At 49.6% G+C, this 23191-nt stretch overlaps 1 protein-coding gene across 1 annotated transcript in view; it reads right to left on the minus strand.

Moving 5' to 3' along the window:
* Positions 1-1201: 1201 nt before the first annotated feature.
* ALDH1A3 (aldehyde dehydrogenase 1 family member A3) overlaps positions 1202-23191 on the minus strand; it is a 36894-nt gene continuing 14904 nt past the window's right edge. Inside the window, exons 6-13 of the mRNA XM_032835996.1 lie at positions 21929-22057; positions 20062-20175; positions 17731-17833; positions 15470-15654; positions 11954-12118; positions 10622-10779; positions 9286-9360; positions 1202-3078 (exon numbers count right to left, since the gene is read on the minus strand). Coding sequence (XP_032691887.1) covers positions 3006-3078; positions 9286-9360; positions 10622-10779; positions 11954-12118; positions 15470-15654; positions 17731-17833; positions 20062-20175; positions 21929-22057 — 1002 coding nt within the window. The 3' untranslated portion in view covers positions 1202-3005. The remainder of the gene's footprint in view (positions 3079-9285; positions 9361-10621; positions 10780-11953; positions 12119-15469; positions 15655-17730; positions 17834-20061; positions 20176-21928; positions 22058-23191) is intronic.

A 23191-nucleotide genomic window follows, 5' to 3' on the forward strand; every position in this document is an offset into this window, starting at 1 on the left:
ATACTTTATAAAAAAAATCCTTTATCATCTGCATTTTAGGCTCAAGTCAGATACATGCTAGGGGCAGGACAGTAATAATTCTTTGTCCACTACCAGGAGAAGCTAGGGTATTCCATAAGGTCCACTTTGAGAAAATGTGCCCCCCTCCTGTGCATCCCCCACCACATGTACACCCATGACAGCCAGTGTGTGTCCCCAGAATGGTTCCCTTCAGAGAGTAAACCAGTAAAGGAAAAATAAGTAAACCAAAAAGGAAAGGTAAACCAAAAAAGGAAAAAATAAATAAACCAGTAAAAGAAAAGGCCATTTTCCTAGAATGTTCTGCTCACACTGAGATTGAGAAATGAAATGTTTCTAAATAAATGAATACCTATGTAAGTGGGTACATTAAGAGAGATCTGATCCAGGCCTCTCTTAAGTGTTCTCTTATAAGGTGGCACCTTGGGGGTCGCCTAGGTGGCTCGGTGGGTTAAGCCTCTGCCTTCGGCTCAGGTCATGATCTCAGTGTCCTGGGATCGAGCCCTACATCAGGCTCCCTGCTTGGCGGGGAACCTGTTTCCCCCTCTCTCTCTGACTACTGTGATTTCTCTCTGTGACAAATAAATAAATAAAATCTCTTAAAAAAAAAAAAAAGGTGGCTCCTTGTCACCCCATAGCCAAAGTGACCTTGGATGATCAACATCAAATACACAGATGTAACTCAATGGACCTAACCAAGTACAAGGGAAGCTTTTGATCCAACTTTAGTGTCAGCTCATGACTTGGTGACTGAGGCATGTTAGAAACTCAAGGTTGGATTAAACCCAAACACCAAGATCCTCGTGACAAAAATGGAAACGTGTGCAGACAGCAGCAGAATGTAGTATTTTCTCTAAACCCCTGTGCCATCCTCCCCACCATTTTCCAGACTCACCTGCTCATTAGTAAAAGGACACTCGGGCAGCTTAGGTGACAGCTTACACTTCACCAGCTAAGTCGCGGAGCCTTTGAGGCCGAGCTCCCTGTCTGCTCAACCCACAAACACAGATGAGTAGGTTTCACACTCAGGCTAAATGTGAGGCCTGATCGATTGAGCAAATGGAATTTGAATGTTAAGCCGCCGATACTGCTTAATGACAAGCCATTTTGTACATTAGCTCTGAGAAAGAGAAAGGTCTGCCGCAGAATTAAAATGAGTTTGGTCCTTAAATGAAAAAAAAAATGTTTGTCAAATATCCGATTTTATTTTATCATTGTTGCATTGTCGGACACAATCGGTAGTTGGGGGTCAGAATTCCCAGGCCAATAGATTTTTCTGAAACCATACCACAGGAGTAAACCTTAAAAGAAGTGAAATCTATTACTATATAGATTTCCATTTCTAAATACAGTATATTACAGAAGGTTGAATATACTACCTCTGTTTACTTACAACTATAAAAAGATACATTAACTATACCAATTATAAATAATGTAGCATTTCATAATAAAGGCATTATTGTACAACGAGAGAATAAGAACCCTCTAATGTATTACTAACAAGGTTAGTGTCTATAGTTGCTTGAGATAAAATCCTGAAAATTCAGTGTACGAAGTCAACCCCTGACCTAGCGAGTTGCTGACAGTTTAAGTGGTTAAGTGTTTACTGATGCGGAGAAGGTGAATTGCATATTGCCTATTTCTGACAAGAACGACAACCCCATTCCATACAGGGTTTTCTTTTATCCATACACTGGTTTTGACGTTTGTCATCTTATTGCCCTCCCCCCAATTTAATTCTCAAACATAATTTAATTCCAAAATAGAAGCACCCTCAGAAAAGTAACTAATTAGTAACAGTGGAAGTATCCAAACAGCGCAATTCCATTTGGTTTTGTTTTTTTTAGAAGCAATCGGGGAACACTTTAAAACTTGGGATTGCACAGCATTTGCAGATATAAAGAGGAAAAGAAACATTCACAACATGTTAGTGCAGTCCTCAGGCCACTTTAGTACTGAGGGACCCAGTTCTTCCATGGAGTCCCAGTGTTATTTGTTAATTAATCATTAATATCAAAATAGGACTTTAAAAAACCAAGTGGTATTAAAGCAACAGCCTTTCCAGTTGTGTATGCTTTGCTAATCTAACATAGATCACCAAGCTGGAGACATAGAGAGCTACACAGACGGATCATAAACCGTTAATGCAAGTAGCAGAAATTCAGAATTTGTAAAAGGGAATTATGGCTCTGGTTTGTAAAACGCAGCTGCTAAGCTGTCATCACTGGGTCATCAGCAGCAAAGGTGACACTAGCGATGTTTTCTGCCTAAGAAAGTGCCTTGGTTAAGGTCGCCCGTGACATAGTTTTAGATAAGCATGTTGGGCACTGATTCGGTCATATTCCAAAAGGAATTTTTGTTTTAAGAGGAGTCCCATGGTCAATGTCAAGAAGCAGTCCTTGAAGAACCCACACCCTTTCACACCCAAGACCTTCAGTACCTTTCCATGGCACCTGCTTCCCCAAAGCGGCCCCCATTGGATCCTCACAATCCTGTTTGTTTGTTTTGAACTTCGTTCTGTTTCTTTTCCGCTAACTGGTAGGAGGGGCTTGGGTCGTGGGCAGGTAACCCCGAGAAGCCGCAGGTGCAGGGCCCTGTTTGCAGAGCAAGCCGGGCGTTTTTCCAAGTTCTTACCGAAGTCAGAATCGGCCAAACATTTTTAAGGGACTGCTGGAGACTTCAAATAACACTTCCTGTTGGCCACGCCCTGAGCCCCTTCACTGTCCCCAGAGGGACCTGGTTGAAAGGGAAAAATGGAAAGGACCCTGAGCTCCATCCCCAGGCAGGACTGCAATTCCACATATACAACGGATTGGTCACTAAAACAGGAGTGTGAAAGGAAAGTGGAAATCATTCAAATCCAGTAGATTTAAAGTCTCCAGCGCAAAGGAACCCCGGGAAGGCAGCAAATGCAGTTTTTTTCTTCGGCAAAATTTGATCTGCCACATTCAGCTGTCAGATGCTTGAGGAAGGAGCCCGCCTTTCCTTCAGGGGCTCTTGTCATCGAGTTTGATGGTGACAGTTTTCACCTCTGTGTACTCAGCCAGTGCGTACTCACCACTGCGATCACAGAAAAGAGGAGAATATAAAACGGGCATGTCACCTTGCCATTCTGTCGCCACTGTGTTCTAACGCTTGGCTGGCCAATTACTCGGCTGGGCAGCTTGGAGTCGGCGCAAAAGGTCAGACTATGATGACTTCATAGGGGAATATGCAGTTCAGTCACACCATTAGTATGTTTGAGTAATCAATGTATAACTTCAGTTTAAATATGAGGTTTTTTGGTGTGTGATGCTTTGGAAATATTCAGAAAGATTTGCCTTAAATGAATGAAAGGGATGGAGGGGGGAGGTGGATCACCTGGGTGGGGAGTACAGAGTGAGAAGAGGGCCCACATGGGTGGACAAGGAGGGGACCGGGGGATATGGCCAGAGGATCCACAAGGAAGAGGGACATGGAGGGGCCTAGAGTGGACCTCGGAGCCCACAGCTGGCGACCAGCTGTAGGAGGAGTCAGGCCAGCCCAGAGCAGCAAGGGGAGCAGATGTGAGCACAGACTAGACACGCGGGGGGCCACAACCTCTGAGTTCGCATCTTTGCTCTGTGTCCTTTCTCTACGTCTTGCAGAGCCCAGGGGCCCCTTCTCAGGTATCATGGGCCTTCCTCAGAGCAGCTCCCCTTCCCAGAACTGAGATGCGGCCTTGGACAGATTTAAATGCCTCTACGACACTTTATCTGCTGTTAGGTAAATACAAATGTGTCCTTGTTGAGGAAAAGAGCTCAAAATTGAGGCGGCCACTGGAGGGTCTGCAGAGTCCCATTTCGTCCCTTCAATCTGTGGTTCTCAAAGTGTGGTCTCAGCGCCTCAGTGACACATCAGAACTTGCCCCAAATGCAGATTCCCAGGCCCCCTACCCTTCCCCAAGGGTTGACAGAGTAACGCCCCAGAGTCGGGGTGACCCTATCTGAACCCTCGGAACTGGTGTTAGGTTACATGGCAAAAGGGGATTAAGGCTGCAGATGGGATTAAAGTTGCCAATTAACTGGCTTTAAAATATAAGGTTAGGAGCGCCTGGATGGCTCAGTGGGTTAAAGCCTCTGCCTTCGGCTCGGGTCGTGATCCCAGGGTCCTGGGATCGAGCCCCGCATCAGGCTCTCTGCTCGGCGGGGAGCCTGCTTCCCTTCCTCTCTCTCTGTCTGCCTCTCTGCCTACTTGTGATCTGTGTCTATCAAATGAATAAATAAAATCTTAAAAAAATAAAATAAAATACAAGGTTATTCTGGATTATCTGGGTGGGCCCGATGTAATCACCAGGATCCTTAAGAGGGTACAAGGGAGGCAGAAGAGAGTCAGAGGGAAATTAGACTGCAGGAGCAGGGTTTAGAGGGCTGCAACGGTGTTGCCTTTGAGCACAGAGGACAGGGCCGCCAGCCAAGGAATGTGGGGAGCCTCTAGAAGCTGAAAAAGACAAGGAAACATATTCTCTGCCTGGAGTCCCCAGAAAGAAATGCAGCCCCATGCATGCCTTGATTTCAGCTCAGTGAGACCGTCTGATTTTTAGCCTATAGAACTGTGTAAAATAGTACATTTAGGTTGTTCAAACCACAAATTTTGTGTTAATTTATTGTAGCGGCAATAGAAAACTAAGACACCTACTGAAGTGGGGCCCAGAAATCTGTAACAAGCCAGGAGATTCTGATACCACTCAAGCTAGAGAACTACTGGCTTAGACCCACGCAGGCAGGTACCTTAAGCCTTCCTAAGCCTCCAATTCATTATCTTTAAAATGGGCATACCATCGCCTCCTTGACCTTATCTTGTTTGGAGATGATTTATTATAAAGCACCTCCTACGTACAGGTAAAAAATAAAGGATAGGGGTGCCTGGGTGGTTCAGTCCTTAAGCATCTGCCTTCAGCTCAGGTCATGATCCCCAGAGTCCTGGGATCGAGCCCGGCATTGGGCTCCCTGCTTGGCAGGAAGCCTGCTTCTCCCCCTCCTGCTCCCCCTGCTTGTGTTCCCTCTCTCCCTGGGTCTCTGTCGAATAAATAAATCTTTAAAAAAATTTTCAAAAATAAATAAAGGGTAGAAAGTATTATTATTTCTTAATTAATAAATCATTGAGATTTTTTTTTTTTGGTAGTTCCCTGAAACAAATAGTTCAAGAACCCGTGAGAATGAGTGAAGTATTTTGTAATCTTTTTTAAACATAACACAAAATATAAAAGCCATACGCAGAACACTGAATTCAATTTTTGCAGAGTGGAAAATCCATTTCAAAAACCCCCCAAAACAAATGACAAGCTAGAAAAAAATTACAATCACAACCCTGTGTGGGAAACAGTGCCATTTTCCTTCATATACAAAGAGCTCTTAAAACCCAATTTAAAAAGCCCACAAGCAAATGGAAAAATCAACAAAGGGCATGAACAGTCAGTTCACAGAAAAACAAATACAGATTACTAGTAAGTGTGAAAAACATGCTCAACGCCCTTGCAATTAAAGACACACAAACCAAAAGACCGGGAGCTCATTTCTCATGGAGCAGATTACCCAATTTTAGGAATTTATTCTGAAAATAATCTCCCACAAGTGCATAAAGATTTATGCCAGAATGGTTCGTAATAGGAAAAGCCCTTGGATATAACAGAAAAGTCCATCACAGGAGACCCTTAATAAAAAGAATCAAGGGATATCCAAAGCCCATTCTCAAGCCCCCAAAAAAGTTCGCTCCCATTTCATTCGAAAACAGAAAAAATGGGGCGCCTGGGTGGCTCAGTGGGGTAAGCCGCTGCTTTCAGCTCAGGTCATGATCTCAGGGTCCTGGGATCGGGCTCTCTGCTCAGCAGGGAGCCTGCTTCCCCCTCTCTCTCTCTCTGCCTGCCTCTCTGCCTACTTGTGATCTCTCTGTCAAATGAATAAATAAAATCTTAAAAAAAAAGAAAGAAAACAGAAAAGAATGCACTACAAAGAAAATACACAAGTAAATTCTAAAAGTGAATATCTAGTATTGCCTCGTTAAAAACGCGAAAGAGTTAATGATTTAGCGACTTCGTAAAGAAAAGTAATAAACCAAAGGATGAAAGCACATTCAGTTACTTAGCTGATTAATCAAGTCCAGTCTTAAACCATTCCTGTAGGATGAAGTACACGAATCACCTTATTCCTATTCCTGCAATCCCTGCCAAAGTTCAAGTTCTGGACCCCCTGTGGCGTCTCCTAATGGGTTTCTTGCCCAGTCGTGACAGTCTTGGCGCTTGAGGCCAATCATGAACCCGGCCCTTCTCCTCTTGGACCCCACCAGAACGTTGGCAGGGGAAGGTGTGATCGCTGCGCTGGGCTCAGAACCCAGCACGTGCCCCAAAGGTGCTCATTAAATATTGGCTAAGTAAACAAATGGGGAAAAAAATGAGTGATGGGACCTTGCTTATCTCTAACAAACGGGATTAAGGATCTGCGGAGGGAGGCCTAGCTTTCCACCCTTCTCGACTGTGTGGATTTTTGTTGCTTGTTGTTGCTGTGATTGCAAAACCACCAAGAAAAGTGCCCAGGAGGAAGAGAACTTGGAGGCTTCGTCCCAAGACACGCACAGGACCAGATCCCCGGAGGGGCTTGTGGGTGGGCGGCAGAGAGCCAGCCCGGTCCAGGCGGCCGGGGCTGGGGAAAACCACGGAATCCCCCTCCCCGTGCTCCAGCACACAAAACGAGAACTCGATGGAACATGAAGACATTAATCAGAGACCAGTGCAAATGGTAATTGGTTTTCAAGTCAGTTTCCAGGCCCCTTGTGGATTACGTTAAAGTGCTTTATCAAAAGTCTTGAAAAAATATATGCCAAGGGTCAAAAAAAAAACACATGGAAAAAAGTCCCGGCTGCGGCGGGATTAGAGCCGCGCTGCGCTCTGCGCCCTGAGCCAGACAGGGGTGCTGAGGCCCTGAAAGCCCGTTAAAACCTGGGGTTGGAGGGGAGTGGAGACGCAAATGACACAGGGGAGGAAAGCCATAAGCCAGAGTCGGTGTGAGTTAGTACACACTAGAAGTCAGGAGGGCTCCACACACCCTTCCTGCAGCTTCGACATCCAAGGTCGTCTGCTTGGGGCCCCAAATTCTTACTGCATCTGATTGCTGAGGGGAGGACCGTGTGGGGTCCTGGTTGCCCTCCTCATCAGTCATGACCTGACTGGTTGAAGGCTGCTGATCAGAGGAGACAAATGACCACGTATGCCCTGTCTGGCTTCAGTCCATGTGGCTTACAGAGGTGACACCCCCGCTGAGCAAGGCGTTGTGGTGTGGTGGGCCCAAGGGCTCAACCCCACCTCTGTCCCTTACTGGCAGTGTGACCCGGGAAAGGCAGGGAACCTCCCTGGCATCCCTGGGGTAGTACCCGGAAACATGGGTAGTTAGTGGTAGTAGCAGGCATCTACAATGGACCCGATGTTTGTGTCCACCTAAAATTCCTACACTGGAGCCCCAACTCCCAGTGGGAAGGTATTAGGAGGTGGGGTCTTTGGGAAGTGGTTAGGTTAGGAGAGTTGGAAGCCCTCATCAATAGGGTTAAGTGTCCTTAAAAAGGAGACCCCCGAGAGCTCCCTCACCCCCTCCACCATGAGGACACAGTGAGAAGTCACCCTTCTATCAACTAGGAGAGGAGCCCTTGTCAGACCCCAGATCTGCTAGCACTTGGATCTCAGGCTTCCAGCTTCCAGAATGGTGAGCAATCAGTGTCTCCTGTTTAAGCCACCCCGTCTACACAGTACTCTGGCATGGCAAGCAGAACAAAGACACACCATCTTGTGGACTGTCATGAGCGTGGCGTGAAGGCACACGTGAAGAAGTGCTCATACAGAGCCTGCACGGTCTGTGCTCAAGAGTACCGGCCAGCGGTCACCCGTACTGCGGCTGGTGGTGGGCCCTGACAGGGACCCAGGTAACCCCAGCCCAGGCCCCATGCCTCTCTCAAGCAGGAGGGTGTGGAAAGAAACTGAAGCAGAGGCACATAGAACAGAAAACAGACAAGCCATGTGGGATGAAACATGATTTCTACAAAGGGTTCTCACGGCTGAGAATTTACTGAGGTTCCCTGAAGGGGAAACACGTCATAGGCATAAGAGGGACACCAGTAGACATGTTTTCCTCAGATGTTTGGATGTTTCTGGCATATTTGCCATGACTCAGGAATGGATCAAAAAGAAAGACCAAGATGGGGGAAGGGACCCCAGTTCCACGGAGAAGAGTCAAAAGGATTTGTTCAGGAAGGGAAGCCAGCCCCGTTCTCTCATAACGTCTTTAGGAAGAATCTGGAAGGGGAGCTGCCCAAGGGCCCCATGAAGGCCCAAGCTGAGGGGAAGCATCTGAGTTCTCCCATTGGAAGATCTACAAACAAGTACGAGGTAATGCATTTGTATATAAATAACACAAACTGTTTAACAAAGAGTAAGAGCTCAGAGCCCTCTGAAATGTTCCAGGAGCAGCCCTGCCTGTTGTCACAGATGGTCCCCCTGGGAAGATGGATCCCAAAAGCTGTTTGTCCACAAAGGCTAATAAAAACCACCAAGAAGGACGTGGGAGAGAAGGCCTTGTCCAGCTGGAAACGACAGTATGTCCACTCCTGGAATGCTCTGTCCGGCTCTGTGCCTGGACCTTTTATCTTAGGCCAGACACAAGAAGGCCTGTCCATGACTCTCTGCCCACGGAGTGCCTCTTCCCAGCGGGCAAGATGGAAAGCAGCCCTTTGGGAGCATGTGGTGGATTTGAGGGAGCCATGAAGGGCACCACAGTATGTCTCCCAGAGAGGCACGGAGAAGGAATCAGAGTACCCCGAGTTTGCCCGCGGAGCCTGGGAGAGAGCCTGTCTTCCTTGCTGAGGGCTGGGGTTTGTGTGAGTCTGGCAAAAAGTGCCCTTTTCCAGTTCTGCCCCCGTCCTCATGTGGGGAGCCTGGGCCAAGTCTCTACTGGCATCTCCATGTGTGGTAGGTGCCGGGGAGGACAAAGAAGCTGAGGCTAGAGGTTGGTCCTGGGGCCTGAAGGAGCAGGGGATGAGGATGAGGGTGGAGGACAGCAGAAGCGGGAAGGCAGGAGGGACAGAGAGGGTGAGAGAGATCCATCGCAGCCCCAGAGGGAAAGGGGCACCAGCCATCCTGACACGGCTGACACAGTGGGGCATGGGGCAAGGCTGGTGGACTAGAGCACCTGCCCGCCCTCCTGCCCACCGCGAATCTGGGGTGTGTTTTGTTCACCTGCTGGCAGGCGTGCGAGAGCAAATACTTACAGTTCTCTGCCATTTCCTGACATTTTAAAGCCACCAAATGGAGCTTGTGCGTAGATGGCATTATAGCAGTTGATCCTAGAGGAAGAACGAAAGATGCTCATGATTACCTGGGGAAGGCCGACCAGGGTCACGGGTGTCCCGGCTCTCAGGGGCATGAAACAGACCGTTGCCTAAAGGATGACTTTCTGTCAAAGTTTTAGTAATGACAACAGTGGGTTTTCAACTTCTGCCTTCTCATTCTTCCCACCAGAAGCTAAAATTTAAATAATCCTTAAATTTTTTAAAAAAATTTGGGGTGCCTGGGTGCCTCAGTGGGTTAAGCCTCTGCCTTCAGCTCAGGTCATGATCTCAGGGTCCTGGGATCGAGCCCTGCATCGGGCTCCCTGCTCAGCGGGGAGCCTGCTTCCCCCTCTATCTCTGCCTACTTTTCTGCCTACTGTGACCTCTCTCTCTGTGTCAAATAAATAAATAAAATCTTAAAAATTTTTTTTTAATTTTAATTTATTTATTTGACACAGAGAGAGATAGAGGGAGAGCACAAGCAGGGGAGGGCAACAGGTGGAGGGAGAGGGAGAAGCAGGTTCCCCGCTGAGCAGGGATCCCGATGTGGGACTCGATTCTGGGACCCTGGGATCGTGACCTGAGCTGAAGGCAGGTGCTTAACTGACTGAGCCACCCAGGCACGCCTAAAATCTGAATATTCCTAAGCATAAAGCTTTTTGCTGAGATAGGAATGGAATGTCAAGGCGAGAAGAAAGAAGAGGGAAACTGCGGCATCGGGGAATAAGATTTAGCTTTGAAATCGGCCAGACCTGACCTCAAAGCTCTCCTGCTTCTTGGCTTGTAAGGATTCTGGGCTTGTAACTTAGCCTCTCTGAGCCCCAAAGCATTATCATCATTCCAGTGAGGATAATGTCATTGGCAAGATGACTGGGGAAGCAGGGACTTTGGTTCACATTTCGGACAAGACCATGCACTGCTTTTAGAGTCAGAATAAAAAATAAAGGTGGAGGGAGTGGAGTGCGAGGGACAGCACAACACGGTGGTCAGCAACAGGGGCAGCGGAGCTGGCCGGCCGGCTCTGGGCTCTGCTCTGCTCTGTACCCGCTGTGTGACCCTAGGCAAATCACCCAGCCTCTCTGTGTCTCCATTTCCTCCTCTGTTAAACAGGGACAATGATGGTGTCCGTCTCAGACGTGGTCATGAGGATGGACCAAAGCTCTAAGACAGTGCTTGGCCCAGAACATGGGACTAGAAGCTGTCTGTCCATAGAAGGGCGATGAAGCGAGCAAGCCAGCCACTCCGGAGAGCAGAAACGCATGCATCTGCTACTCACCAGACGGTTCCAGACTCCAAGGCGGAAGCCAGCTTCAGTGCTTTGTCGAGGTTTTTTGTGAACACAGCTGCCGTGAGTCCATATTCAAGGCTGTTGGCCCTTTTTATCACTTCTTCGATATTTTTGAACTTCAGGATTGGCTGCACCGGTCCAAAAATCTATGTGGAATTGCAAGAACGGCGGTGAGAGGGGCGTCTGGACGAAGGGCATCCGTTCTGAGCAAGTATGGACTTCGTTTCATCCAGAGTGCTCACACGTGTGAGGAGCGAGGACTGGAGAGCAAAGAACCTGCGGAGATCTTTTGAGCTACTGGACAGTTGACATCTGAAGGGAAGGATTACGACTAAGCCGAACTTAAGATACCAACCGAAAGCATGTTCCAGGCTTCTCTCTCTTACTGTTATCAGGGCTTCTGAGAAGCCCCAGCCTGCTGATGTGCCCACAAGACAAAACTTGGCGAGTTTTTTGTGGAAAGTTATTGCTGAGGGGGTTGTAAGGCACAGCTGTAGGACTGTGTGCCCCAGCCTCTTGGTGGTACGTTTTCCATCAACAAAGGCACCATAAAATGTCTCCCTAATAACTCCCATGGGACGGAGGAAGACACTGTTCCTCGCATTGTAAAATAAAAATAAAAATCCCATAAAAACCTCCAGGAGAAAGTCTATAAAATACCCACACAGGAAGCGCTCAGCAGTGATTCACTTTCTCTGCGTCCCAAAACACCACACAGCCCAGGGTCCGACCCCCTGGAACCCTAGGTGGGAACCAGTGTCCATCCAGACTCACAGTGAGATTGAAAGACCAAGTTAGAATCCCACTTTTATTGGGGGGGGGTCTCCTCAATTTCCACCATTTCCAAGGATGCTCGTGACAGAAAACTTCAAAGAGAATTCCAGCCCGATGGTTCTTTGAATGAACACACTTTTCGTTTTAGTTCAGTCTAGCAGGGCTGAAGGCAGCTTTGGGCTGTGAATCCACTGGTATAACCCACAGGGGGCAAGAACCCTCCACCATGAGCTAACCCGAGGACGTGTTAGAAGAAAGAAGAGGGACTGCGGCTCCCCAGAGATGTGTGAAAATGGGGGGTTTAGGACAAACTCTTTAGCTGCTATATAGGGCTAGGGGTTCCCAAAGGCAGGTAGGCAAGATGGCTTCCCTCAGAAACCAAAGGAGAGGAAGAAAGTCACGGGAGAAAGGAAAACTCTCCCCTCACAATGACTTCCGGGGTCCCTGAGCCCTAGAGAAGACTTCTGTTTGTAAGACTTCCTCCTCTCGCCCTCCCACCCCACAAGAGTCCCCTTGAGATGAAGATTTTCCTGCCACCTCCAGTACCTCCTCTTTGGCAATGCGCATGGTGTCCGTAACTTCTGAGAAGACGGTGGGTTTGATGAAGAGCCCCCTATCTTCCATGGCTGAACCCCCACATTCCAGCTTGGCTCCCTCCTTCTTCCCACTCTCGATCAGATCGAGGATTTTGTCAAACTGCTTTTGGTCTATCTGCAAAACACAAGGAAAGGTATGGCTTGAATTGCTTTCGGGCGGCGGCTGCCATCTTATGGGTCCAACGGCCATTCACATGATCAGCTGTCCCACCCCTAAGTGTTCTTGCCAAGTCATAATTCACGGGACAGATGTGCCTTGTATGCGAATATTCCTCTGATGCACAAGTCTAGGCCTTTTGGAGCAGGGGAGAGATGGGGAAATAGGCTCTCCTCATCCTTTCCCGTGTACCCTCTATCCTACCACCGACCCCTTCCATGCTATTAAGCAAACCTGTGAATGAAACGAGATCTGAAATGGTCACATTCTTTGCTCTCCCAACTTCTTGCATCCTGCAAGGGTTGCTAGATTTCGCAAATAAAATTACAGGGCACCCAGTTAAATTTGCGTTTTTGAAAGACTTTTTTAGCATAAGCATATCCCAAGTCATGATTGGGATATGCTTATGCTAAAGAAGTCTTTCCTTATTTGGGATATGCTTATGATTTAAAAAAAAGTCTTCTTTGCTTATTTAAACTTCCAGTCTAGCTGAGTGTCATGTAGGTTATCTGGAAGCCCTGCCCTCTTCTTACAGGGCATGTTGGTTGAGGGTGACAGTTATTGGAAATTGCCCATCCATGGTGCAGAGGAGAAAGGAGAAGGAAAGCTGACCACCTTACCCTGTACCCCCACCCCCCAGCCAATATAGAAAGCCCTTCCAAGTTTCTTACAAGGGCACAAAAACCAAGGTGAAAAACAGGATAGATATCAGTTACCTTTTGGGTAAAAAAACAGGGGAAATGAGAGCACATATTCATATTTGTTTCTATATCCATAAAGAAGTTCTGGAGGGATACATGAGAAACTAAGACTGTGGGATACCCATAGAGGGAAGGTTAAGAACCAGGCCTATGAATGGAGAGGGGGGGATGAAAGAAAGCCTTTTCTCCACTGACCTCTCTATGTGTTCTGGGTTTTAACCCCTGGGAATGTACTCCCACCTAAGCAAGTAATTCAAACAACTCCAATGATTCTAGTAATATCTCAAGGTTCTCTCAACTTCTCTTGGGTGAACCAAGTTTGGAGTTAAAAGTTCCAAGATACTCTTCCCTCCTCCCCAGAGGCCAAGAGGGTTTGAAGCGCTTAACCAAATACAGGTCCTGAATGGCTGTGACCATTTTCTGTCTGTCCCTGGGGGCAGTCGCTGGGTCCCCATGGAAAGCCTGCATATCCAGACTCCATTCTTCCTGATGAGTCCATGTGAACACATTGTCTCAATCTAATAATCCCCCAAGAAATGTCAGCTAGTGCATTCCTGTGCTGGAAGGAGAACCTTCCAGAAGTAAAGGACGTGGCTGGGTACAACACCAGGGACAGAGTCAGGCAGACCCCAAAGGACAGGTCAGAAGCTACACTTGGCTCTGCTGGAGAGGGCACCAGACCCACCCCCACCAGGTGTCTTGTGCAATGTTTATGCGCCTCGTTGCTCAGTTGCCAAATAAACCTGAAAGATTCTAGAGCATTTGGCTGGCTGTCTGCAGTGGACACTGATCTAGGTCAGCTAGCTCTTTAATAGGCAGGAGAAAGACAGGACTATTTGGACAGCTGTAAATCCTCTCTGAGTAAAAATCTTATTACCGTAGATGAAAAAGCACTTTGGGAGAAAAAAATCCAACATCGTCCTAAAATAATATGCTGAGGTTAGGCAGCTTAAGTGAGCTTTCAGAAGGACTTTTAGCAGCAGCATCAAAAGCACCGACGAAATCAACACCCATTCTGCTTGAATCTGCTCTCTTGGAAGAGATTTCTGTATCTGGCTTCAGAAGTCAAGCCTGGAGCCTTGGAAAGAGACTTACGAATAATGATGGGGTGAAAGGTTTTCCTTAGTATGGGATCAGCTCGCATATTTCCCATGGAGTCTGGATTAACTTTACAATCACGGTGGATTTGATAATGGCTTGTGGCCATGTTTGCATTCAGACCTGAAATCCAACCGAGGTCACTAGACAACTTCGTGTCACTGGCCACTAGGTTTGGAGTTGAGGTCTGGCAGGGTGGAGAGTTTGGGCCACAACTGGGATGCTTCTCTCCACCAGGGTCACGTGGCATTGGAGCCGCCGTGCATGTGGGCTGGGGCAAGGCAAGGATGGGCACAGTGGCCAGAAATGCACCTTTTTCCACATGGTCCTCCCCCTTCCCCGGCCAGGGATGATTAAGCAAGACCTGATGGACATGGCCTGAAGTCATACACTTCTTTTGCCACCTGGATCAGGGAGCCTGTCATTGAATGCTCCCCTTGCCTCCACCTTTAAAAAATAAAGACTTATTAGGTACCTTGAAATGTTCACAATATTCATCCATTATTTCCATTTTCCAGATGAGGAAAGTGAGGTTTGGCAAGAGCTTGGGACTTCCACAAAGTCACAGAGCCAAACTTGTGTGGTTTCCCATGTAAACATGCGGTGCCAGTGCAGTGCGGAAGCAGTGAGCTCCCGGGACAGACACAAGTACGGAGTCTGGACATGTGATTTGCAACTTCGTGGCTGGGGCAGGACTTTGGCTCCCAGCAAAGTGGGTTGCTGTCGAGCTCTATTTCAATAATGCATGGATGGTCAGGCTGCCCTCTTTTAAATATTTATCCATCTGCTGTACTGCATAATTAGTAAGAAAGCGATACACGATGTGCCCTTTTAAAGAGGTTATTAAACCTCATGGTTATGATCATTTTCATCCCGTCGTTAGTTTCGAAAACCGGGCCTCCGGAGACGGGCTCCGCCTGCCCAGAGACGCAGCCCTGTGCCCTGAGCCCTCTGCACTCCCTCTCCACTGGGATTCTTTGGTTTCTGACAGTGACCTTGTCCTACAGTGCACGTGAGCTCCAGGGAGGGCCTGGAGGCTCAGACCGTGGGCTCTAGGTACTTGGCCTCTGCCTATACTTTGCTGCCTTTCGGCCATGGTTACAACCCCTCTTCTGCAAGGAGACCAGCCAGGTAACACGGCCTCTGCCCGAGTCTCTCTTCTGGAAATCCTGGTGGCTCAGAGACTGGACGGTCCTCTTCGTGGAGGGTGCAGGCATGGCGCCATCTGAACTGGGAATGCCTCCCTCCTTGCCGGGGCCCTGAGCTTGGCATTATCAGCCACAAAGAGCAAAACCTCTGTGTGTCCACTCCCGCTCTATAAGCCCACAGAGACCCGATGGAATGGCGTCAAAACGAAAGCAAGTGGAAGGCGAGGCAGCTTCCCTTCTGTTTGGGAGGGACCCGGGAATCGATGGAAAAGCACCAGAGCTGTAAGGGGCCAAGGACGAGAGGGGCTGCCTGGTTCAGCCCCCAGAGGCACACTGCGGGTTCTGCCGCATCAGTGGGTTACCTGCGGCCCCTGTTCCGTTTTGACATCGAAGGGGTCTCCCACCGGACGCTTCTTGGCGTGCTCCACGCTCCGCCTGACAAACTCAGCGTAGATCTGCTCCTCCACGAACACCCTGGAGGCGGCCGTGCAGCACTGACCTTGGTTGAAGAAAACTCCCTGATGGGCGCACTCCACTGCCAAGTCCACTGGATGGAGGGGGTGGCGGGGGCAGGAGGAAGCGATTAAGTCGTTAGGGCAGGACGGGTGACAGCTGCAACCCTAATTGCCCGCGCCAGAAAACAGGCCCCAGAACGGCCGCGTTGCAGAAATTAATTTTATTCCCGGCTTTTCCCAACAGAGAGGATGGGAACAAGGATTTTCTGGGTGCACCTGAGTGTGGGGGGAAATCAGTCCCTTAGTGCAGGACTTCCTTACTCTAAGGACCACAGAGAGTTTCCACTCCCCGGTTCACCTGCTCCCGGACCCCCATCTTCCCCCTTTCTGGAGGACCTGCATTCTAGAGAGTTGTAGAATAGTCCTCCATAAGTAAGTACTGATGCAGGCCGACAGGTGAGAGCTAGTCTTCCTTGAGGTTCCTTCACTACCAAGTCCTACGAAATCAGCTTCTTTTGCTTATTAAGTCTTCGTAATGTTAACTCCATGTAGGACAGATACGGGTTAAAAAGAGAGCACCGATTCTGCCTGAGGAGGTCTGTATCCAAACTCGAGAGTGGGCATCGGGTTAAAACCAGAAGGGTGCTTAGTAAGGAAAACCTTTGGGGCTGTGCTTCAGGGAGAAGAATGCTCAGTGGGGTATCGCTTACAGCTCACAGTGTGGTCTCCAGCGCTCCACAGTGAGCTGGTTTTTCTGCACGCCCCCGCCCCCCTCCAACATGCATGCTACGCTACTGCTTAGGAAATGCACTGGGCAAACGCATGGCCCCTGCAGGGCACGGGCAGGCTGTCCAGACACCCCGGCACCGCTCTGAAGCAGCTCTGGGGAATGCTGCCCTCGGCATTCATGAGCCTTATAAAACCAACCCCCGAACGGGAGGGAGTTTTGTGTTCTAGCTGCAGTGTTCTTCAGTGCCAGGGAGAGAGGAGGAGCTGAGGTGGAGACCGGGTGCCCAGATATGGTGGCACAAGAATGAGAAACAAGGGTCCTGGCTCTTCAGGACTGGAGTTTGGGACCCCAGATGTGGCAACACCCAGAACTGCTCTGTGTGGTTCCAGAAACCAGTACCAACACCACCAAGGCTTCTACAAAGGAGCACCAGCCCAGGCGACAAAGGAGCCATCTGTCCTCATGCCCAGCTTCCTTCTCCTTCCCTGAATCTTGCGGCCTCACCCAGGCCACTCGCTCTCCCACAGAAAGCCAGCTTCAAGGAGAGGAAGTGATGTCCATCCTTTACACTTTAGCAAGAAATTGTACTAGGGTCCTTTTTCTCAGGGATATTTGCAGCGCCCACCTTATCTGAGAGTGGAATGTAAAGCTTTGTTCTCCATGAAAGGAATTTCCAGGGGGCAGGTGAGGAAGGCTTTTCTAGAAGGTGCTTTGGGGTACCTGGGAAGGCACACCTTTTGGCAGCTGACCCTGTCAGCAGGAGACTGAATGCCCAACATGGCCCTTCCTTCCTCTGGACATGGCAGCCAAGAATAGCATACAGTTTCATATCGTCTCAGGAACCTCTAGCAAGACACACACCGCCCCCAAGCTGCTGGGCGGGGATGCTTGCCCAGAGAAGAAGTGGTGGCGAGAGACAGACAGACAAATAGGACCCAGACTAGGGGGACATGTTTAAGGGTCCGCTGCCACTGTCGTCTCATTTGTCAGGCCTGAGACAAAGAAGGAAGAAACATCTCAAGTTTCGGAGAGGGGTGGGGGGTGATTAATGCCTGTGAGTGGGGAGCACCTGCCCAGCTCCTCCCTCTCCTGGCCATCTCCCTGCACAGGGGAGTCTGGAGAAGGATCTGGATCGGCTCCTTACAGCCCCAGCTCTGCAGGGACGGGGAACACAAACATAATCTTGAAGGGCAGAAACAGGCAGCCCCTTGGCCCACACACAGGACACATATTTCCCCAAGGCAGCTTTCTATGAGCAATAAAGCTGGTGTTTTGATCTCATCTGCCTGCTTAGGACAGGACAACCCAAGGTGGATAAACATCGCCATTTCGTGTGTATACGTGTGTCTCTCTCTCAGCTGGTTCTGAGCTTGCACAAGGAATCTGGAAGAGATTTAAGGACTAAACCCCAGCAACGTCCAGAAGGGGAGACACTCACGGTCGGCATCTGCACACACGATACAGGGGTTCTTCCCCCCAAGCTCCAGGGTCACCCTCTTCAGATTGCTCCGAGAGGCGGCTTCTTTAACCAACTTTCCAACCTTCAGGATGAAAAACAGACCAGATGAAACCTCGGCTGGGGCCAGACCTGGCCCGCATGTTCTAGATAAATCTATGGGTCTCCTGCCTCTCTGCCCAGGGGCCTTAGGCCTCTGAGGCTGCCTCCCCAGCCCCCGGCCTCTCCCTGTATCTCCTCACGGATCAGACCTTGACATCACTTGGTCTGAGCTGCTCCACTTACGGGGTGGATAGAGTGGGAGCCTCTGGAAGGCCCAGCGATATGCCCACAGCTACACAGCTGGCTAGTGGCACAGCCGGCTCCTGGCACAGCCGGCTCCTGGAAGCAGGCCGGTCCAGCTCGTCTGGAAAAGGGCTCGAGGGGCCCAGGGGTAGCTGTTCCAGCGCTTGCTCATGGGGGACGGGGTTCTGTGGGGCTCTTTGGTATAATCTGCAGGAACCTCCAAATTTATGGTAATACGGAAGCTGACCTTCAGGAGGAGAAAGAGCCAATTCTCTGGCAACAGACTCAAGACCGAGGCTTCCCCAGGGGGAAGGGAGAGAACCGGTACATGGGGCAGGAACAGGACCCCTCACCAACCTCCTTCATGTACCCGGAGGGTCTCTCCTATCACAGCACACACTGCCAGAGTCGAGGCCTGGACCATCATATGGCGGGCCCCCCAGACTCTCAGGAGACCGAGCCGCACACAGACACTTAGAACCAGACAGCCAGCAAGAGGCTGTTCCCCCAAAACTAAGGTGTGAGTACATTTTAAATACTGGCCAGCTCATAGGTGATGGAGTAAATGACATTTGGAATAGTCCCACAGTGACAGGGATTGTCCCCAGAGAGCAACAGAAGTAACACCAGTCTGCCATGGACTAGCAATTCCCTGTGGGGTTGAGGTGGGCTTTCATGGCTGGGTGCAGCAGGGAGACCTAGGGTGGGAAAGCACCCCTGTCCCCCTTCCGGAGATGCCTGCCAGCCAAGCAAGGCCACTGGCAGAGGCCACTTTCTTGTCCCTGAGTTTGGCTGCCCAGTGAGAAAACCACCCCACTGGACCCATGGGGCAGCCCTAAAGGCTCCTAGAGAGGTTCAGGTGTCTCTGCAGAGAAGCTGGGCATGGGCAGGAGAAGGGACGAATCTGCTATTGGGGGAGAAGACAGCTTGGGCTCCTGACTGGACTAAATTTGTGGGGAGATGGCGGGGTAAGGGGGGATACTTCGTGCTTGGGAAGCATTTATTTGTTTCTTTCTCAAGGACAGAAGAATATTACATATAATTCCACATGGAGATGCATGTCAGGGCGAAGGGGGAAAGTTTTCATCTCCCTTCTCCCCTATGCCCCAGGACCTGCACAGACGTGGCCACAGGAAGAACTTCTTGGGTATCCTTACGGATTTCTCTCCACACACACTTTTCCTCGTGGGATCATTCTGTAGCTACTTTCTCATGGTTTACTTTTTTGTGTGCTTCAAACTCAGACAGCAAACAGTCTTCCTTACTGTAATGGCTGTAACGCCCCGTACAGAATGGACGCAGTATACGGGAAGACATGTCCTTGAGGGCTCGTGAGAAGCCCTCTCTCTGACCAGTGGCTTTGAAATGGAATTTCTGAGTCAAATGTGGGATCGATACTATGAGGCGGTCCTGTGCCTAGGGACTGCCATGGGGGAGTGTCTGTTGGTTTCCCACGGCCTCAGACCAGATGCCGATTTTTACCCATCTGACAGACAAAGACTCCGACTTTCACTGGAATTTGCGTTTCCCTGATGACCAATGAGCCAGGTCAAGCTTGTTGGACATTCGATGTTTCCCTTCTCTGAGTTACCCACTGCCCCACCACTTAGAGCTCTTGTTTTTTGTTCGTTTGTTTGTTTTTCCTTTTTCGCTGATTTTTAAGGGTATTATGGATTTTAAGCTTTGGAGAGCTGCATACATCATGACTGGGCTTCTCCCAGCTTGCCATGTATCCGTGAACTTCAATTATGACACTGTTTGTCCTCTGGATGTTTTACATTTTTATTTTATCTTATCTACCAATCTTTTCTTCTCAGGCTTCTGAGTTCTATTAGATACTTACTTAGCTTGGAAACTGAACCAGTGACTTTATTTATTTGCTTTTTTTTTTTTAACTGATTGTTATGCACTGAAATGTGGCCACACTTAGGAGAAATTATCATAGCTCAGCTGCTCAAGGGGAAAGTTCCCAGGTCTCGGCTCAGACAGCGGCTGCCACGCTGGCTGACCGCGGATGAGGAGGGTTACCTCTGTGGACCCCGTGAAGGCGATCTTGCTGATCTGAGGGTGAGAGGAAATCGCTGCTCCCACTGTGGGCCCAAATCCTGGCACAATGTTGACCACTCCTGGAGGGAATCCGACCTGGATGGAAATCAAGGTGGCCATCAGTGGAGGAGAATGGACAGATGTCTGCCACAGACCACGCTCAGGCCGAGGGAACCAGGGCTGTAGAATGTTCCCCTCTTTGGGAAGCCAGGGCCCGGTTCATATAGCCACCTGAGGACCCAGACCGAGGTGGGCAGGGTGCAGGCTGGGCCCGGGCGAGGCATACATACGCCCTTCCTTCCAGGCAGTACCTCATAACCCAAAAGGGACTTGGAGCAAAATGGCAGTGAACCCCCATAGCTGAGCTCCGTTCTATGCGTGTGCATGTGGCTCTGTCTACACATATGTATTCTCAGGGAGGAGAGACACCCTGGTTACATCCTCCAAGATTCAGAGGCCCCTGCAAAATATCCTCTTCCTGGGCGCCTGGGTGGCTCAGTGGGTTATGCCTCTGCCTTCAGCTGAGGTCATGATCCCAGGGTCCTGAGATCGAGTCCCCCATCAGGCTCTTTGCTCAGCGGGGAGCCTGCTTTCCCCATCCCTGTCTGTCTCTCTGCCTACTTGTGATCTCTCTCTCTGTCAAATAAATAAATAGAAAATCTTTAAAAAAGAATATCCTCTCCCTGGGCTTCAGCTCTCATTTCTTAAACCTGCCCCTCAATGTTCCAAATGGCAATGCGGTATCACGCCCTCAAAGCTCCTGCTTGTTGAACCTGGGCCACACCCCGAGCTGGCATATCCCGAAGGCTGGGGACAGTCACTTCTTTCACATTCATGCCTCCTGCCCTGCTCCTCCCAGGCCTCTTTATTCACCAGGAACACCACATATGAATGAGGTGGGGGATGTTATTTAATGAACAATTTATCAATTACCATCTCATGCAAACACACTATTTTAGAAAGGCAAGACTTTGGGACACAGTGCTTGAGTCTTTCGTTTTCCTAGGTGCTGTGTGTTCACGGCTGTGATTTTAGAATCTGTCAGTCTCATTAATATGATGTAATCATGTCCTACATCCCCAGTCGAAGGAAAGTGGGAAACGGGCCAGTTCCTGGCGGCTGTAGCATTATTTCTAAGTAGTAAAGATCCTGCTTCCCAACCGTATGAGCCAGCTGAGAAGTGAAAGGAATGGGTCTCTCCTCCCATCCCTCATTCCTTCCTGTTTCTTTTTTAACCTCTCGGCAACACACAAGCTGGGCTCGGCAGGGCTGAAGCATGATGCCAGGTGTGTCTGGAAGGAGGTGTTTGTCGGGCTGCTGGTTTCCCAGCATGGCGGCTGCAGGGGGCGGGGAGTAGAGGGGACAAGACAATGGCCCGAGCGCAGAGCACTGGAAGGGAGGCTCGGGTGAATGAGCCTGGCTTGCCACAGCCCCTTCAGCGGGAGCTGGCAAGAGGACTCCTCCAGGAGAACAGCGCGGGCCATTGCCTACACCACAGAGGCCAGCCCCGAAGAACCTCTGACACTTGGAGGGACCCTCCTGCAAACCCTCCAGACAAAACATTTGCTCCTAAACCATAGGTCTGAACCCGTAATAAGAGCTAAGTCTTCTCATTAGGATCTGTGGGAGGAATGGAGTTTCTTCTAGCTCAGTGACCACAAGCAGGAGAGAGGGCGCGCGTGCCTGCCAAGGGCAACACGGGGAGCCATTCCATTTCCCACTCAGCTGTGAGCCGGCTGGCACTGCCACGCACCACTCGGCTTGATGGGGCAGCTTTATCTGGTGACGGTGGTGGGGTGGGGATGTTATCAACAACACATAATATTTTTTTCTTTCTCGGATGCCTTACCTCTTTGATCAGAGAGCCCAGATAAAGGGCAGTGAGGGGTGTCTGCTCCGCCGGCTTCACAACGATGGTGTTCCCACAGCAGATGGCGGGTGCCAATTTCCACACCAGCATCAGCAGAGGGAAGTTCCACTGGGGACAGAACATAGAGGAGCTTGGTGGGGGTGGGGGGAGCCCGATCCACCCCGCCGCCCTGTCCTGGAGGCCCAGTAAGGTCTCCAGGGAGGAATTTGCTTGGACGGTCTAGATTTGGGGCGTTGGAGGTAATATAGGAGTGTGCAACGATCAGACCTGCATTCCTGCCGTAAGTAGTCTTTGCAAAGAGGATTCTGCTGTAGGCACACTACCTTCTCCTCTTAGAGGTTTATGATGCCATCAGCGTGTTAAAGGATCTGAAAAATACTGCAGGAATGAGGCCTGCCTCTGCTAAACTCAGGTATTAAAGGATCTTTTTCTCTTCTTATAGAATACATACTGAACCCCCACTGGATTGCTGTTTGGTGGAGATCACGTTGGGAAATGTGTCTCTTGTCGTCTTTCAACTACAGAGGCAGGGATACCAAAATCACTGTGATAAGAAGCCTAACACAAGAGGTAACAGCTACAGAGCATTTACTCTGCTCCAGGTGCTGTTCCAGTCACTGAACACTTAACTCATTTGATCCCTATCAATGCGTATGAGATAGTCCTATTATCCCCTCCATTTACAGATGAAACACAGAAGGGAGAGGTCACTTGCCCAAGGTCACAAACTAGCAGGTGAAGGCTGGGATTCATAGCGAGCCTTGTGTCCCCCACTACCCTGCCCCTCCGAGTATCATCTTTGATGAGGCACAATGAAACCGAGCATCTCCAAGAGAGCAGGTAGCTTGACTCTAGCTATCCCCCAACCATCCCATCCCAAAGCAGTCCCTTTGGCTCCTTATGTTCCAAGGATGCCAAACAGAGGAGCTTTCTGTGAAGCTATACGCACGGGGCTGGCTAAAGGTAGCCACCTCGTGATCAGGCCACTCTAATTTCTCTCCCAGTTCCCTCTGGAATTCCTACCACGAGACAACAAATCCAAGATCTCAATTCCCAAGGGCCAATGTGCTCAGCTAAATGATGGCAGGCATTGTTTGGGGGTACCCCCCAACTAATGATTGGGGTCCCCTCTTCTTCCTGGACCCCCACTCCTTAGCACACAAATACCATCAATCTCTCCTCTCTGACAAGCAAATCTGTACCTTCCCTTGGCTTCTGCCACTTCCAGCAGCTCCCTTCTCT

Source organism: Lontra canadensis, unplaced genomic scaffold (genome assembly GCF_010015895.1).
Source record: "Lontra canadensis isolate GAN:19392208 unplaced genomic scaffold, GSC_riverotter_1.0 scaffold89, whole genome shotgun sequence".
Taxonomy (NCBI): Eukaryota; Metazoa; Chordata; class Mammalia; order Carnivora; family Mustelidae; genus Lontra; species Lontra canadensis.